This window comes from Suricata suricatta, chromosome 3 (assembly GCF_006229205.1).
Source record: "Suricata suricatta isolate VVHF042 chromosome 3, meerkat_22Aug2017_6uvM2_HiC, whole genome shotgun sequence".
In the NCBI taxonomy this organism is placed as follows: domain Eukaryota; kingdom Metazoa; phylum Chordata; class Mammalia; order Carnivora; family Herpestidae; genus Suricata; species Suricata suricatta.
The window spans coordinates 69,848,156-69,865,999 of record NC_043702.1 but is presented as its reverse complement, the minus strand read 5'-3'; the positions used below and the strand labels follow the sequence as shown (position 1 = coordinate 69,865,999).

At 41.5% G+C, this 17,844-nt stretch overlaps 1 protein-coding gene across 6 annotated transcripts in view; it reads left to right on the top strand.

Moving 5' to 3' along the window:
• The window catches only part of TANC1 (tetratricopeptide repeat, ankyrin repeat and coiled-coil containing 1), a 238,930-nt gene that overhangs the window by 94,252 nt on the left and 126,834 nt on the right, over window positions 1-17,844 (top strand). For all 6 annotated transcript variants that reach the window (XM_029934532.1, XM_029934530.1, XM_029934527.1 and 3 more), the window contains exon 3: window positions 13,247-13,447. In XM_029934532.1, the coding sequence (XP_029790392.1) occupies window positions 13,247-13,447 (201 nt within the window). The remainder of the gene's footprint in view (window positions 1-13,246; window positions 13,448-17,844) is intronic.

Below are 17,844 nucleotides of genomic sequence, written 5' to 3'. Positions count from 1 at the left end.
ATAATGGCTTTTGAACCGCAGGTTTGAGAGCCACTAGGATGCTGTCTGTTTCTGAGTCTGTGCAGGGCCTGCTCCAGCCACCCAGGGCAGAAGCATATGTATGTGACTTTCAAAACTCTTGGGAGAAGGAAATTACCCATTATCTAATCAACCCTGTTCTTGGCAGCCCTCTAAGGATGAATTGGAAATACACATCTTATAAGCAGGTGAGTGATAAGGGTTCCATTCCAGAAATATCCAGGGACAAGATTTCCTCAATTAATTTAATTTGTTATATTTTATTTGGGTCTTGTGTTTATGTCGATACCTCATCAATATTTGCTTATTCTCATGCTTCCAAGTTACATACACAAGAAGTAATAGCTGTTAAATGTAATTTTGATGTTTAATTTACATGCAGCTTTATGGGAGTTGTTAGAGGGCTGTGTTTTCCAGTGCGATGCTCAGGGAATGAATGGGGTAGTTCACATTCCGTTTTATAGTTGAGAAATCATGATTAGCGTGGAATGTGAATATGGTTAGCTGTGGGGAGACAATATTGACATTGTTGCTAAGATATTGTACCAGACATGTCATTGAGGTTCTTTTTTTTTTTGAAACTGAGTGATGGTTCCCCCACCCCCACCCCGCCCCGATTTTGGTGCTGGTGGCACAAGAATATAGCAAATAAAATAACAGATGCAGAAAATGTCTTCTCATTCTCTCTCCACTCCCTGCCCCCCAGTACAGGACTGAAAAGGATCTTGTTAAATAGCCCCATGTACACAATTGATTTAGTCTGTTTTTTTCTAGAATGTGTGCTGAATTGGTTATATTGCATTTTTAACGTGTTTCTGTGGGGAAGAAACTTCAGTGCTGCCTAGAAACTTGGAGGCATTTCCCCCCAAATGTTTATAGGTCCCAATTTCCTTGTAAGGAGTTGAAATGAAATAAATGGTAGCAGCTCCCTCTTCTCCTTCCTTTCTCTTGTAACGAGGCCTGTTGGCAGGAGTGTTGCCGATGGGCCTGCCAGAGTTTGGATTTGAGTAGTCTGTGAGGGGGTGGAGTGCTGGTGATGGTATTGTTCTAAAAGGCTTTTTCCCTCCGCTTACTTTTCCACCCCCAAAATGTCATCATGTCCAACATGACAGAATGTTCCTGATGATTATCATTCAGGGAAACATGACTTGCTAAATTATCTGTGGATGACAGAATTTCATAAGCCTTCCATGCTTGTTATACACCTTGGTTAGGAGATCCATGGTGAACAAAGGCAAGCCAGTGTAAAGCTATGATGCAGAACTTCGACTGTGGGTCAGACTGCCTGGGTTCAAATCCACATGTATCACTTACAGGCTGTGAGGCCCTAGGCAGCTCACTTAGTAGTCTCCCTAAGCAATAGCTTTCTCATCTGTAGTCCAGGGGCAATGACAGCAAATGGAATAGATGAATAAATGAGCTAATGTGTATTAAGTGCTTAGCAAGGTGTTTGGTACACAAAGTAAGGCCTTTACTGCTAATTTAATCACCCTCATCCTCATTAGGACAGTTACGTTTGATTAACATGCATATCTAGTTAGAGCGGAGAACTCACTATAAATCCTGATGTGTTACTTGGGTACTTCGTGCAATGTGAAATTCAAGGCTAACTGAGCTCCAGCAGTTATAGCCAGGCCAAGCATGTAACTGAGATGGAGAGTAGCTTTATGAGTTGGATATTCAGTGGGTAGTTGCAATCCTCAGGGCTGCCTCCTTGCAGTTCCAGGACACCATTCACATAGATGTGAGCCGTGCAGCAGTGATCCCACTGTCGTCCTTCCTTGTGTCACACTCAAGATCTACAGAAAAACTGGGGTTTTTGATATTATAAGAAGTCATACTCAGGATATTGTTTTTGAGAAAGCTGAATTTAAGAGAAGGATTAGTTGGTTGGAGATTGGAAGTTGTAAGCAGAGAAATCAGAGTGTAAACAGAGCTGGGGCAGTGAGGTTCCTATTAAGTATGTATGTTCCTATTAAAAAAGTATGTAGAATGAGGAACTGCATCATGGACTGCACAATGACTGTAGGAGGAAGCCGGAACAGACCTTCTTTGATGAGAACAACCAGTAAGGAAGACCTTTTGATGTCTGTTAGACCTGGGGAAAAGAGGACTGTGGACAGTTGAAGCTACATGGACAAGGGGAAGTCTGAGCCAGGTGGATGTGTAGGCATAGTTGGAGGTGCATGGATAGGGGAAAGAGAGCCCCTGTTTTGGGGGTAGGGGATTCATGAGAGTAGTAACTTGGCAGGTAGCCAGCAGGGGCTTGCTGGGAAACCTTTAGAAATAGAAAAAGATGGGTACAAATTTATGTTTGAAATAAATGTTAATGGAAAATAAAGTGTGTTTTCTTTTTTTCTTTAATTTTTTAAATGTTTGTTTATTTTTGAGAGAGAGTGAGAGTGCAGGGGAGGGGCAGAGAGAGAGAAAGAATGAGACACCGAATCCAAAGCAGGCTGCAGGCTCTGAGCACTGAGCCTGATGTGGGGCTCGAACCCACAGACTGTGAGATGATGGCCTAAGCCGAAGTGTGCCACTCAACTGACTAAGCCACCCAGGCACCCAAGTGTGTTTTCTAATGAAACATTCTCATTATAAGAATGTCAGAACATATGTCAAACCAAAAATGTAAAAGGGAAAAACCACTGCTACTTCCACCCCCTTAAGAATAACCATCTACATTTTATCAAACCTCCTTCTAGCTTCCTGTTTTGCCTATCATTGTTATCCTACAGCATATACAGAACTGTGTATCCTGGCTTAAGTGTTTCTCCATTTGTTGTTTTAAAAAATGTTGATCATATGGTAAACTCAGATTTTTCTTTTTCGTAATTTCAGTTCCTTGGCAATGAAAATGGTTGTTGTGGTGTTCTGCGCTCCTCTGCTTGTTTAGGGAACGGTTGGGGCGGTGGTGTGGGAGTGCTTCGTCTGCCCAGTGTCCCAACCATGCAACAGAATGTTAGCCATTGTTAGCAAGTCTGGCACCGGCATTATTGTTTTAAGAGGTTGCCAGATAAGGTAAGAGATTGTTTCTGCACTATGGGGTGAAGGATATGGTTCAAAAACCACATTTCCTGAATAAGGAGGGACTGGAAGCAGAAGAGGGACAGTTGAGTGAAGTGTTTGAAGGTTGGGCTTGGGCTAGAGTTTATTGCCTTTTTTTCTTTTTCTTTTTCTTTTTTTAATAATATCTGTAGTATTGAGTAATTAATTTTGGTTCTTAAGTAATTTTTTTCTCAAGAAGGATAAATGGGCTGGGTGTTTCCTGAGCCTTTGAGTATCTGTAATGTTTTTCTGTTTTGTTGTGCTTTTTGGTTGATATTGTACTTAATGGGAAACGTGGTGCAGTTTTATAAGGTTTGGTCTTGGGATTCCCTCTCAAATTCTGTGGGTGTTGCTTTTGACTTCAGGTTTTGTTTTGTTGTTGTTGTTATTGGCCAAAAGATGCTGAAGTTCTAACCCCCAATACCTGTGAAGGTGACCTTATTTGGAAGTAGGGTCTTTATAGATGTAATTGAGGTAAAATGAGGTATACAGGACTAGGGTGGGCCCTAATTTACGATGACTGTCCTTAGAAGAAAAGAGGCACAGACACAGGGGAGGAGGCCATGTGATGACACAGGCAGAGATTGATGTGTCTACAAGGTAAAGATAACAGGCAATACCTGAAACCAAGAAAGGCATGAACTAGATTCTCCCCTGGAGCCTTCAGAGAGAGCCTGGCCCTGCCCAGCAACCTTGAATTGTAGACTTGAAGCCTTCAATTTCTGTTGTTTAAGCTTCCCAGTTTGTGGTATTCTGTTACAGCAACCTGAGGAACCAGGATAAGCAGTCTGAGGGCAGTTGGGTTCTGGTTCCTTTGAAAGTCTCTGTGGTTTTGTAGCCCATTAAACTTTTTTTTATCTTTATTTCTTTACTTATTTTTAGTACATATTTACCTGGATGTTTGTGGTAAGAAAAAAGTTACCAGCTTAGTTTTGCCAGGAATGCTTCAAGGTGCCTTCCCATGAAGGAAACAGCCTAGGGTATGGTGGGGTCCTTTTTATCTGCATGTGTGCATGCAAGCAGGGGAGGGGCAGAGAGAGAGAGGAGGACAGAGGATCTGAAGCTGTCTCTGCTGACAGCAGAGAGCGGGGCTTGAAATCAAGAACCATGAGATTTACCTGAGCTGAAGTCGGATGCTTAACTGACTGAGCCACCCAGGTACCCTGGTTTTTATTTTTTTTAAAAGTTTGCTTATTTTGAGAAAGAGAGAGACCACTTGAGTAGAGAGGGGCAGAGAGAGGGAGGGAGCCTCCCAAGCAGGCTTTGCACGCACAGCGTAAAGCCCTGTGTGGGGCTTGAACCCATGAACTGTGAGATCATGACCTGACCCGAAATTAAGAGTCAGATGCTTAACCCACGGAGCCACCCAGGTGCCCCAAGATTTGTTTGTTTTCAGTTTTTAAAATTATCATGTCCTCATTTCTTCTCAGAAGTCCCTTTTGTTTTTCATATCTATAATCTTTTTCACATCATTAAAATGTTTGCCCTTCTCCTCGGCATCTGGGGAAACTTCCCAAGCTTGTTCTTTATCATTGAGTGGATTTTCTATAGTGTTAATTTTACTTTTTATTTCTGAAATGTGGATTTAAATCTGGCTACTGCTTTTTAAATTTCCTTGCTTTTCTTCCCTTTTTTTAAAGTGAATCTAGTGTACAGATAAAACAATCAAAATAACACAGCATATGAAGGGTATAGAGACCATGTTATCCCATGCAATTTACTGAATTTTTTTTCTCCGTTCCTTTTTTTTTTTTTTTGGGAGGGGCAGGTCTTCAAGAAGATACTCCTTTCCTTTTTCTCATAAGCATTCTTCAAAATGTTTCTTCATTCTGCCATAATTTATTATTTTGGGGGTGTTTGTAGGTGAGGCTTTTTATCAAAGAGAAAAGGTCTAGTCAGCCCTGTTTTTTTTTAATGTTTATTATTATTTAAACTTTTTTAAATGTTTTATTTATTTTTGAGAGCAAGAGAGACAGAGCATGAGTGAGGGAGGAGTAGAGAGAGAGGGAGACACAGAATCTGAAACAGGCTCCAGGTTCTTAGCTGTCAGCAAAGAGCCCAACACAGGACTCCAACTCACAGACTGTGAAGATCATGCCCTGAGCTGAAGTCAGATGCTTAACTGACTGAGCCACTTAGGCGCCCTGTGCTGCCTTTTTTTTTTTTTTTTTTTTTTTGAGAAAGAGAACTAGAGTATGATCCGGGGAGGAGCAGAGAGAGATACACACAGAATCTGAAGCAGGCTCCAGGCTCTGGGCTTGAATTCACAAACAGTGAGATCATGACTTGAGCCAAAGTCAGACTCTTAATAGACTGAGCTACCCAGGAGTCCCTAGTCAGCACTCCTGCTGGTAGGTGTGAGGTAAAGACAGAAGCGGTGATCTGGGAAAGGGCCTGGATAGGTCCCTGACCTGATAGGCTAAGTATACTTAGCAATAACAACATTATTATCCTTAATACTACTGGGAATTCTTTCCTTTTTTATACTCCCTTATCTTTCCATATGCTTTTTGCATTTATGAGCTTGTCTCTTACTTTGTAGTTATAAGTATCTTGTCAGGGTCTTGGGTGATGTTTTAAATGAAACAGGAATTGATGCTTTTGCCATTAGCCTACCATCACCCCACACCCTGTACTCCTGGCTGTTCCCCCTCTTCCTTGTACTTCCATATTCCTTGGTCCTACCTGCCTCTTTACTAGACCTTTCAGCCCCTGCTTTCTCCCCCCTGTATCCTCCTGCCAAACCTGCCTCTCTTCCTTGTTGCCCTCTTCCTGGCAGACCTCTGGATTATCCTGTGTGTGCTGCAACCACAGGTGTGCCCACACTCCACCACCAGCAGCAGAGATGCTGGGTGGGCGGAAAAGAAGTGAAATGTGTGCTTACATAGAGCCCATTGATGTTGGGAGTATGTGTGTTCAGTGCTACCGAGAATCCGACCTTCAGAGCAGGGTCCTGTAATGCATCCACTTCAGTCAGTAGAACATAAGCTCACCTAGCAGTCAGCGCCACACACGGCCACTTTGGATCGTCTTTGTGGAATAGATTTTCATTTCATCCACTTGCCAGGTCAGGCCATGACAGGTGGTCCATTTAGGCTTAAGATCTTCATATCTATACGTGGCTCAATCCTCAGGAATGCAAATATAAGATATTTACAGGAATTCTATGCACATAAAATGTAAACCACATAAAAGTATATACCTCCCATCCATGCTCCCAGTTGGTCATTTCCTTTCCCAGAGATAGCTGCTGCTGCTGGTTCCTGTGTTTCCTTCTAGAGACCCCCACACATGTACACAACTGTGTATGTTTACATAGATTTATATAAATAAATTTATAGTGTATATACAGATGTACATACAGATAGGCACACATATACACACACTCAAGGAATGCATATGGTATTTTAATCATCTGTATGGTGTCCTCCAGTTTCTTTCCCTTTTCATCTCTCCCTCCTCTGTCTTGGAATAGGAGCATAAATCTTTTGGGTCTCTTTGACCACCTTCCTGCCTTGTTGGTTCTCAATCCTGGCTGTACTTGAGAATCACTTTGGGGAGAACTATCGGTGCCTGAGCCATACCTCAGACCAGTTATGACAGCCTCACTGGGAAGGGCTCAGGTTTCCCTGAGTGCAGGGATTGGACGGTGAAGGTTCAAGTCATGGGCAGGAGCAGCAGGCCCAGCAAATCTGCAGAATCTGAGTGAGGAGTGTTCCAGGGGACTCAGGGGCCTGAGTGCTGAGGATTCCTGACAAGGAGATACAGAATAATGGATTCCATGCGGGTTGAAGATGAACCCTACCTACCAGGCTGCTTTTGACCACAGCTGGCCCACTGCTTTCTACTTCCTCTGGGCCAGGCAGAGTGGCCACATTCTTGGTCCGATGAGGTGAGAATGACACTTAGTACATCCACCTGGACAGAGCAGGCCCAAAGGCTACAAGAATTAAATGAATTTACAGTGCAAAGGGAAAGGAGAAGAAACTGTTTAAGGTGCTTGGTGACTAAACATCTATCTTGGATCCACTTTGCTTGTATGGTGACAACATAAGGTGTGACTGACTCAAAGAAAATTAATGATCTGAGCCTGCGTGCCTCCCAAATGGAATGATCCAGGAGTGCTGTGGAGCTAATTAACCAGCCAGCACGAAAAGTGAAAATAGATGAGGGAACAGGTTTCTTTTCACAGTGGCCTGGTACTGCGCATAGACCTACATATACTATTTTTGGCATTCCCTATTAAGTATTCAAAATGACGTAATGTTGGAAGGCATAACTCAGTAGCCTTTTTTTTTTTCAGGGTAGTGGAATGGACTCTGGATTGAACTGCAATTCAGACCCAGCCCTGCCATTGGCCAGTGTCCTTGGGCAAGATGCTGGGTACTTTCTGTGTGGTGGTCTCCGTGTCAGCAGAGTATTAAAAACAACACCCACTTCATGAGGTCGATGTGAGGATATGAGATAATGGGTGTAAAGCGCCTCCAACAAACCCTGTCCTAACACATAGTACGTCAAAGAAGGCGTTTATTATGTTGAAATACACCCCTCTAGGGCTTGAGGGTAGGAATTTTCCCGAGGTCTTGTATTTTTAAGCTTAGAAACTCTTGCCTGGTGACCTGCCTTAAGGGAGAATTTTGACAATAAGAGAGGAAATGCCAGTCTCTTTCCTCATCATCTATGTCTGGGTAACGTACTTCTAGTTCTGTAACCACTGAGTGTTGAGACTAAAACTGTGAGGTAGTATTTACTGGTCTCCATGTAAAATCTGCTTGGTGTATTTTTGAAGACAAAAGGATAAACTTGTCCTGTTGACCAGGTTTTTCTGTACTGGGGAGTGGGGGTGGAAGTTAGCTGCTTTGTTGTCTCTTAGTGGTATTGTTTGAGTCTTAGTCATGACTCTGTGAATAATGTTCTGGAAAATTGCTTTCTTGGATACATTTATCTTAACTCTCTTTTTGAAAGTGTACATTAACAATCAGTAGCTCTGGCTGGTTACTTGGGGAGATCCTGTAAGACATAAAACAGTTTAAAATGCTTTCGGTTGCAGAGAGAGACTTCAAAAGGCTCCCAAATGATACTTGGATCTTGCGGGAAGAAATCTTTCCCAGTTTTCTAGGTTTCTGTAAATGTATATGAGTTATGTGGTTATAAAACCTTATGATGGAAAATATGTTTAAGAAACATTAATGCGCTCCTAGGCAGGGACTGCACAAAAGATGCCCTAACACATTTAATGCCCTAGTTAAATGTATTGCACAAGTCCCGTTTTCTGGAACTGGATAAACAGAACATTCTTTCTTTCTATTCTGAGCTTCCATCCCCCCTGCCAGACCCCCCCCACCTAGTGACTTCAATGGCACAATAAATGGAAATCTTATTTCCTGCATCTGCAGACCTATTTACCTGAATGTCTGAGCTCACCCTTGCCTTTCTCAGGTTTGCTCTTTCTGAAATGCGGTTTTGCTTTCATCTCCCTGGCTTCTTTGCCCTCGTTTTTTAAGCCTTCTCTAATCCTGCACTCCATTTACTTTAATCTGTAATGTTGGACATTGCCATTCTGTATAGACACCTTTAAACATTCATCATCTCCCGGATTTGCATTTTCTTCCATTATGAACTTGAATCCTTTTTCACAGTCTATAACAGTGAAAAACATTTTAAAATAAAGAATTGTTATCCAAAGCCATTTCTGCCAATTTAAAATGCCTTATTGGATGGCACTATCCCCTTTGATAATTCCATTATCTTGGCAAACTATGACTTAGATTTATAGTTCCTTTGTGTTGTGCATATGTGCATATGTACATATTTAGTTATATTTATTACAAATAGGAAGAGCCTTATGCCCCCATGCTGTTTATGGATCTTTTATTTTTGGAACTCAAAGAAGTAGTAGTTTTAAAATAAATGTATGTGTGGGTGTGGATGTGTGTGTGCGTGTGCATGCGCATTGGAGGCTGTATGTGACCTGCAAAGCCTAAACTTTAAAAGCAAAAACATGCTGCACTTTATAGACTTATTAAAGATATATGTGTTTTGGGCACCTCCATATTTTTTCAAAGTGCAGTTCTTTAAAAAAATTTTTTTAAATGTTTTTTTATTTTTGAGAGAGAATGACAGAGCACAAGCAGGGGAGGGGCAGAGAGAGGGAGAGAGAATCCAAAATAGGCTTCAGCCTCTGAGCTGTCAGCACAGAGCCCGATACAGGGCTCGAACTTACAAACTGTGAGATCATAACTTGAGCTGAAGTTAGGCACTCAGGTGACTGAGTCACCCAGGTGACCCTCTTTTTTCTTTTATGTTTGTTTATTTTTGAGAAGAGAGAGAGAGTGTGAACAGGGGAGGGGCAGAGAGGGGGGAGATAGAAGATCCAAAGCAGGCTTTGCGCTGTCATCAGAGAGCCTGATGTGGGGCTCAAACCCACAAACTGCGAGATTATGACCTGAGCCAAAGTCATATTCTCAACCGACTGAGCTATCTAGGCGCCCCTCAAACATGGGGGGTAGTGTGGTAGAGTCTGAGCTGGCCAGTTTCTGGAATTGGGAGAGGAGGTCATTCTAGGTGTTTGACCCCTGCTTGTCACTTTTAAGCTCCACGTCCCAGCTTCCTGTCTGTGAAAACATGTGATTGAACTAGATGCTCTCTGAGATTAAAAGCATGTTGGGGTGGATACATGTACCTGTGGTGTATGCATGTTCCATGGGAAACACCTGCCAGTGGAACAGGAGGAGACCTGATAGACCATCGGTGGTTGATAACATGGTCATCCTTCCTAGCCTGGCATTTCTGGAGTGGCAGGAACGGTGATCAAAGTGAATCTTATCACTTACTTGAGGTGGGAATAAAATAGGTCACAGTTCAAAGGACACCAGTTATTTGGAGCTAAAGGAAATGTGTCCACAGCACAGTGCTGGTTATTGCAGTGAAATGTTTTTAATTCCTCTTAAAACCTCTTTAAGCATCTGCTGTAGAATGTTAAATCAACCAGAGAATTACTGGGGTCCTGTTGCCCAGAACCAGTATTGTCAAATTCTCATGGATGCCCTCAGGAGATTTTCACTTTCTGCCGCTGGCCTCGTCTGCATCCTTGTGATGCTCTTGGATTTACTTTGACCTGAACCCCTTGGCTGCGTGTCGTTAAAGCACCAGGCTCCGGAATGCTGCCTCTAGCTTCTAAGCTGCTGGATCATTCCACTTGTTTCATGCCGCCTGTTCATACATAAAACCTCTCTCCCTGCTTTGTGCCTTTCTAATAAAAGGAAGCTGGAAGTTAGGGGTCTTTGTGTCTGAAGAACAAAAGAAAATGTTTGGGACTATTAATACAGTGAGATGTCCAAGAAATCTTGAAATAGAAACCTTCCTGCCCAAGCCCTATCTCCAAGTCTCTCTTTATTGCAGACAACATAAAATCAGAGTGTCATAGTACAGCTGCTTGGAAGGCTGAAGGTCCTCATGGTTACGGCCTGCTTTGGAAACATCCCCACCATACTTGCAGTTAAGGAAAATATTTGCTTTGCTTGATATAAACAAAGTTTATGGACACAGTTTGTAATTAGGAAACTCTTTAATTTTCTTTTATCCTTCACTCCTCACTTTTGCTTGTAGCACATTGGAGAAGATGAAGTATTTAAGAAAATAAACCCTTTTTCAGTAAGGAGCGTTACTTTTTATTTTGGTATTATAATAGATGCATTTCTCCCTAATTTTGTGTCCCCATCCAAATTAAGGGACTTGAAGTCTGGTTTGGGTTTTGTTTTGGGTTTTTTGTTTGTTTGTTTGTTTTTGTTGTTGTATAATAGTTTAGAAATATTTGTGTGTGAGTAGGGAAGACCATACCTTGTCCCAATGCCTGCTCCTCTCAGGCCAGTTTAGACATTTGACTACCGGGTTGGTGATTAGGATGGTACAAGGGCCAGCCACAGGGCAATGTAGCTCTTTTCAGACCACATGGACAACCTCTTCAAGGTCCCCGGCACATCCTGTGTGTGTATCCCTTGGGGCTGTGGCCTCCGTGCTTTCCATGTTCTTCTCCATCTCCTAGTTTCCTTGCCAAATAGCCGGGAGTAGGTGACCAGGCATAGCACCTGCTTGCATTCCTTAGATGAGACCAATGTGGTGGGGACTGGTCATGAGCACCAGATATAGAACCAGAGAAAACCGCTCTCTTTCCCTCTGCATTCTCAAATCTCATTGGGGGAGGCACTTAGCCCCAGTGGGCACTGGCATTGCAGTATACCCACAGCTCTGCCTTAAGGTCTCTTTCATTGATAGTCAAAGGAGAGGCAGCTGGGAAACTTCATATCCTGCCTGGCTCAAGACCTCAAGGAGAGGTGGTTTCAAAAAGATTTCTGACTTTCCCTACAGTAATGTAAGAGCAACTCCTGGGTCCTGGAAACTGGTGGTGGTGGTGGTGGTATCTTAACAGTACACATCAGGAAGCCCGGTGAGTGAGGGTTATAGGAGGACCAGAGTGGGTGACATTGCTGTTCACATAGATTTAGGATATAAAGATTTCCATTAATTCCTCCTTGCTTTCTTCCCTCAGGGACAGAACATTTGCGTGAATGCTCTTGTTTTTGAAAATTCTGGTGAGGGTTTTCCAATAATTCTGGTTTCTTCTTCAAATACCAGTCACTTGGGAAACTCAAGATTTATCACTAAATGTCCAAGTTTGTTAAAATTCTTCAAGCATAGCTGGCCCAGGTGTGACTAAAATTACCTTTCTGATGTTGCCAACTCATCCTTTGTGGGACCCACGGCTTTTCTATTCACAGCTCTGCTGGTTTTGAGCTGCCTTTGAGGGCCAAGCATGAGCCTGCCTGCTCGTTTTAACCCCCATCTCCCCCTGCCTCCCCCCAGTATGTGGAGGGGATGACTATATATGGCACTGTGTCTCCTAACATGAAAAACAAGCACAGTGATGCAATTTGAACTTGATGGTTTGGATTGCATCCCTTTTGAGTCTTGTGCACAAAGAACCTAGACAAGTTGAGTTCTGGTTCAAATCCAGACCTTGATTTTTCAGAGTCGGGAAGACCTGATAAGGAACATTTGGGTAGTATTTATCAGAAAGACTAGTTCCAGTTCTGTATATAAATTAGAGCTTATAGATGTTTTAATCATCAGGGTAATGATTTACCTTCCCTCTTCACCTGTCCTCAGTTGCTTCCTAGTACACACTAGAGGGGAGGAAGTGATGGGTGGGGGAGGAGCAGTAAGAGGAAAGGTTATCATCAGAATACTTGAGGACCAGCTGTATCTTTTTCAGAGAGACTAGTCCAAGCTAACATCCTCCCTTCCTTTTGTACTCTCTATACTGTAATTGCATCCTCTGTATTTTGTCATTGGATCTGCTTACCCTAGAATATCTGATTTCATAATAGTAAGCTTGTTTGTTCTTAAGCTGAATACCAAGGAGAATGAGCTTCATCAGTGAGCCATAATTCTAGTCTCATGACTAAGGGTTGGGCTGATGGAGTCGAAAGATGTGCCATGGGGAGTATGCAGTAGATCTAATGAGAGAAGAGATACATGACACTGGAGAGAAATGTTGAAGTACAGAGACCCTTTCTTGGGATCTCTTATTGGAGAGAAGTGAAGTTAGGGAGTTCTGGAATGGATTTGGGTGTTGGAATCTATTCTCAGATATTTGTGTGAGACCAGTAACACCCCATGAGGCACCTGGGTGGCTTAGTTGATTAAGTGTCCAAGTTTGCCTTGGGTCATGATCTGGGTTCGAACCCCACATTAGGCTCTGTGCTGACAGCTCAGAGCCTGGAGCCTGCTTTGAATTCTGTGTCTCCCTCTCTCTCTGTTACTCTCACAAGTAAACAAACACCAAAGCAAAACAAAAAAACCACCAGTAACCCCCACCCCCCCACTTCAGCTGAAATCATAGTTTCTTGTGGATCCTTTATACTTGGTCTTAATCTCAGATTGGAGGCTTTCTGGACCCATTATGAGGAGTGAAACTGAGCCAGTTGATCAGAAAGGCATATGAGGTTGAGTTCATTGAATTTTCTTTCACATAGTAAAATGTCATAAAAGTGGTAGAAGAAAAAACATTAAAAAATAACATACATAGATAATATATGGGAATTATATTCTAAGGATGTAGTTCTTAGGAATTAACCTACCTGTAATGGATGATCTAACTTAAGGTTTTCTCTCTTGACTCTAGGAGGTGATTTTGGTCCAGAGACTTCTCCGTCAGTCCTGCCTCCAGGCCATGGTGGTGACTTTTCTGTGAGCAGCCTTCCTGTAGCAGAGGACACCTACAGGGTGAGCTTGGCCAAAGGTGTCTCAATGTCTCTGCCTTCATCACCTCTGCTGCCTCGACAGTCTCATTCAGTGCAATCAAGATCAAATAAAAAATCCCCAGGTAAATAAGTAACAAAACAGCACCCTACCTAATTGACTTGGTTATATTATATAATGCATGTATTGAGACTAAGCAAAACTAGTGCTTGTAAGAAATTTCCTGGGAGGCTTTTTCTTTGTTACAGTAAATTCTGAAAGAAGAAAATCTTTTTTTTTTCTTCTAATGTTTTTCTTTCTTTTTAATAATAATTTATTGTCAAATTGGTTTCCATATAACACCCAGTGCTTCTCCCCACAAGTGCCCCCCCTCCATGACCTTCACCCCTTTTCTCCTGCTCCCTTCTCCTTCAGCCCTCAGTTTGTTTTCAGTATTCAGTAGTCTTTCATGATTTGTGTCCTTCTCTCTCCCTTACTCTCTATCCCCCTTCCCCTCCCTATGGACCTCTGCCAGGTTTCTCCTATGTTAGACCTATGAGTGCAAACATATGGTATCTGTCCTTCTCCGCCTGACTTATTTCACTTAGCATGACATCCTCGAGGTCCATCCACTTTGCTACAAATGGCCAAATTTCGTTCTTTCTCATTGCCATGTAATACTCCATTGTGTATATATACCACATCTTCTTGATCCATTCATCAGGTGATGGACATTTAGGCTCTTTCCATGATTTGGCTATTGTTGACAGTGCTGCTATGAACATTGGAGTACATGTGCCCCTGTGCATCAGCACTTCTGTATCCCTTGGGTAAATCCCTAGCAGTGCTATTGCTGGGTCATAGGGGAGTTTTGTTGATGGTTTTTTTGAGGAACCTCCATACTGTTTTCCAGAGGGGCTGCACCAGTTTACATTCCCACTAGCAGTGTAGGAGGGTGCCCGTTTCTCCACATCCTCGCCAGCATCTATAGTCTCTTGATTTGTTCATTTTAGCCACTCTGACTGGCGGGAGGTGGTATCTCATTGTGGTTTTGGTTTGTGTTTCCTTGATGATGAGTGACGCCGAGCATCGTTTCATATATCTATTGGCCATCTGGATGTCCTTTTTGGAGAAGTGTTTGTTCAGATCTTCTGCCCATTTCTTCACTAGATTATTCCTTTTTCGGATATGGAGTTTAGTGAGTTCCTTGTAGATTTTGGATACTAGTCCTTTATCTGATATGTCATTTGCCACTATCTTTTCCCATTCTGTTGGTTGCCTATTAGTTTTTTTGATTGTTTACTTTGCAGTGCAGAAGTTTTTTTTATCTTGATGGGGTCCCAGTAGTTCATTTTTGTTCTTGATTCCCTTGCCTTTGGGAAAGAAGAAAATCTTTAAAAAACAAAGTTTTGATTTGAATTTATACTAATTTCTTTAGTTCAACCTGTATACAAACTATTTTGATTGCTCAGGTTAGACATTTACAAAGATTCAAGATCTTGTTATCAATATTAATGTTAATTATTGGTCTTGTTTTCTTGATGGTGAATTAGGGAATGGTATAATCTAAATTCTTGTTTTCTTGATGGATGAATTAGGGAATGCTATAATCTAAACTCATTGTAGTGCATTTAAAGATTTTGGATTTTGGCAAGTGTAGTCTGACAGCAGTCCATTTATTACTGCCAACTGTTATATACTGATATGCTTTCCTTGACTACATCACCCAGCATTTGAGCAGCGATACAATTTGTGAAAATTCAGATTCGTGAAGGGATGGGAGCAAGGGTCTTATGGATCACTTGTTTAAAGTATTTTGGCTTCCCTCATCATTACCAACTTTTTGCACTTAACATTACCGATGAAAACACAAACGTTACTTACCTTTGAGAGGTTAGGAATCAAATGTGAGGAAAGCCTTTCCAGAATGCTGATACCTGCAGTCATGAAAGTTCTTTGATCTTCTTTTAGGTTTGCTAAGCATTTGTTTACTGAGGGCAGGACAGTTTGGGGCCTTTATTGATTGATTGTATGCCAGTGTAAGAATTCTTCTCATTTACCCATGAATGTGTTTGAGATTGGTCTACAGTGTGTCTAGGGGCTATAAAATTGGTTATCTGTTTTTTTTTTTTCCTAAATATTTGTACTACTTGAGATGTGATAGGCATGATTCCTGAATCATTTAGTGGATATTTGCAGTTTGTGTGGTGACAAAATTAGTAGGACAAACCTTGAGGCTTTGAATGTTAGAAATGGTGTTATGAATTGGTAAGTATCCAAAATCTTTTATTGTCCTGGAGCTTTGTTATTTTGGACAACATTGTTTACAGTCCAGTCATTAGCTGGAACTTGGAAACCTTTTTGGTATGAAGCAGTTTCCTGTGCCAAGGAATTTGACCTGTTTATCAGTATTTGGGGAAATTCCTGGAATGTCCTTCCTTTTCTTTGCCTTTCCCTACCACTATATCTCTTTGTCAGATTTCTTCTCTTCTTTCAAATCGTGGTTCCCACACTGCCTTTCTTGTTGGTTACCCCATTGGAATTACTCTATACAAATTAGGCACAGGGTTATACATTTTTCTTTATCAGCCACGTCATTTGTCCTTTTTCCTTGAGTCAGCGTGCTCATGTGCATCCTGTGTCTGGGGGACATGGACGGGCACGATGTCTTCTCTAAAAACATGATGTCTGCTCATCTATAAAGCATAGATAATAGAATTCTGAACCTATCTGCATTCCTAAGGGAATGTTACTTGCAAGTGCCAAATGCAGAGATATGACCTTTGGGAGAATTTGCCCTCCTAAATAGCCTGTGCTCCTGCAAAGGAATTGATGCTTCTTGGGCCTTAGGCCTGGTGAATACCGAAGAGACTAGGGAATATGCTTTTCAGATAGGATTTTATTATTAACAAATTAAATGTTTATTTTAGTGGAACTTTGGTCTTTTTAATTAAAAAAAATTTTTTAATGTTTTATTTATTATTGAGACAGAAACAGAGCATGAGCAGGGGAGGGTCAGAGAGAGGGAGGCACAGGATCTGAAGCAGGCTCCAGGCTCTGAACTGTCAGCACAGAGCCTGATGTGGGGCTCGAACCTGTGAACTGTGAGATTGTGACCTGAGTGGAAGTCATCTACTTAACCGACTGAGCCACCTAGGTGTCCCTTTTTAATTTTTTTAATTTGTTTTTTTTTTCAGCTCTGTTGAGATACATTTGACCCGTATGTGTTTCATGAGTATAACATAGCGATTTTATATATGCATGTATATATTACAAAATGATTACATTAAGATTAATTAACACATCTATCACCTCATACAGTTATAATATGTTTATTTTGTGAGGTATTAGTGCAGTGTTAGGCAGCAGTGAATGGCATGGCAAAGCATGGTCAGTGTGGCTATCTAGAAGAGTTTCAGAGGCTATAGGTTCATTGGCCAGAAATCCTGACCAAATTTGTCCTGTGTGCTGACTAAATTTGATATCCTTCGTGTTGAGAAAATATCCTATAGTTTGTCTTTCTCCATGGGAATAAAATTTATTTCTGCCAAACTTTCTGCAAATCCTTATGAATAGAAGGTAGGATTTCTGCAACATTCAGCCTTCTAATGGACTGAAGAAAATACTCCATTTAGATGCTCTGGGTCCAAATTAAATACACTAAGCAGATTCTTCTCTAACGGAGCCATGCTTGTGCATTGCCCAAATTTGTGCACCAAATTAATGTCTCACAGTGGTAATTTGGCTTCATTATCTTGGCAATTTTAATTCAAAAGGGAAGTTAAGGGCAGAGATGCTTGCTTAAAAATGACAGTGACTCAGAGTACATCAGACAATAAACAACGTTTTTCCATAGTGTCTAACCCAGGCAGGTTTCTGTTCAAGCCATATTGTTAGAAAAGTATCCAGAGACCTAGTGTTCTACCTGCCTGTAAAATTAGTTGACATATGGTTGTGAACGTGCATTGGATTTAAAAATAGCCATCTATTTAAAAAGCTAGCGCTGTTGTTGCTAATGGTACAGTAAACACGTTGTGTGTGCCACACCCATAGGTATTGAGGCCTGCACCAGTGGGTTCTGCTTTAGGATCTTGTCATCTTTCAGACCTAGCTCTGAAATTACCTTGATGACCTCTGTTCTCAATTGTGAGATAAGACCCCTTTCTTTTTCTTTTAAGAAAGTGGATTAAAAAGAAAGAAAGAAAGGAAAGAAAGCAAAGACAGAAAGAAAACCTAAACATGTTTTACTCATTTGGAGAGAAACTCTTCACTAATTGATCCTAATCAAGAAACTGTCAGGGACTGAAACTATTTTAGCAAAGGTCAAATATTATAAACCCCTAGAATAGGCACTCACCGAAGCCTGTAATAATGAAAGTTTGTATTTTAATGCAATAGGTGATTAGCTTCTGGGCCTTGGGAACTCTGGGCCAGAGAGTTTCATTAACCTTGCAATAATGTGACCCTGCATTTTTCATCGTTGAGTTTCTTACATGCTAGTTATATTATTTACTCTCCTAATACCTTGCTCCATATATTTAT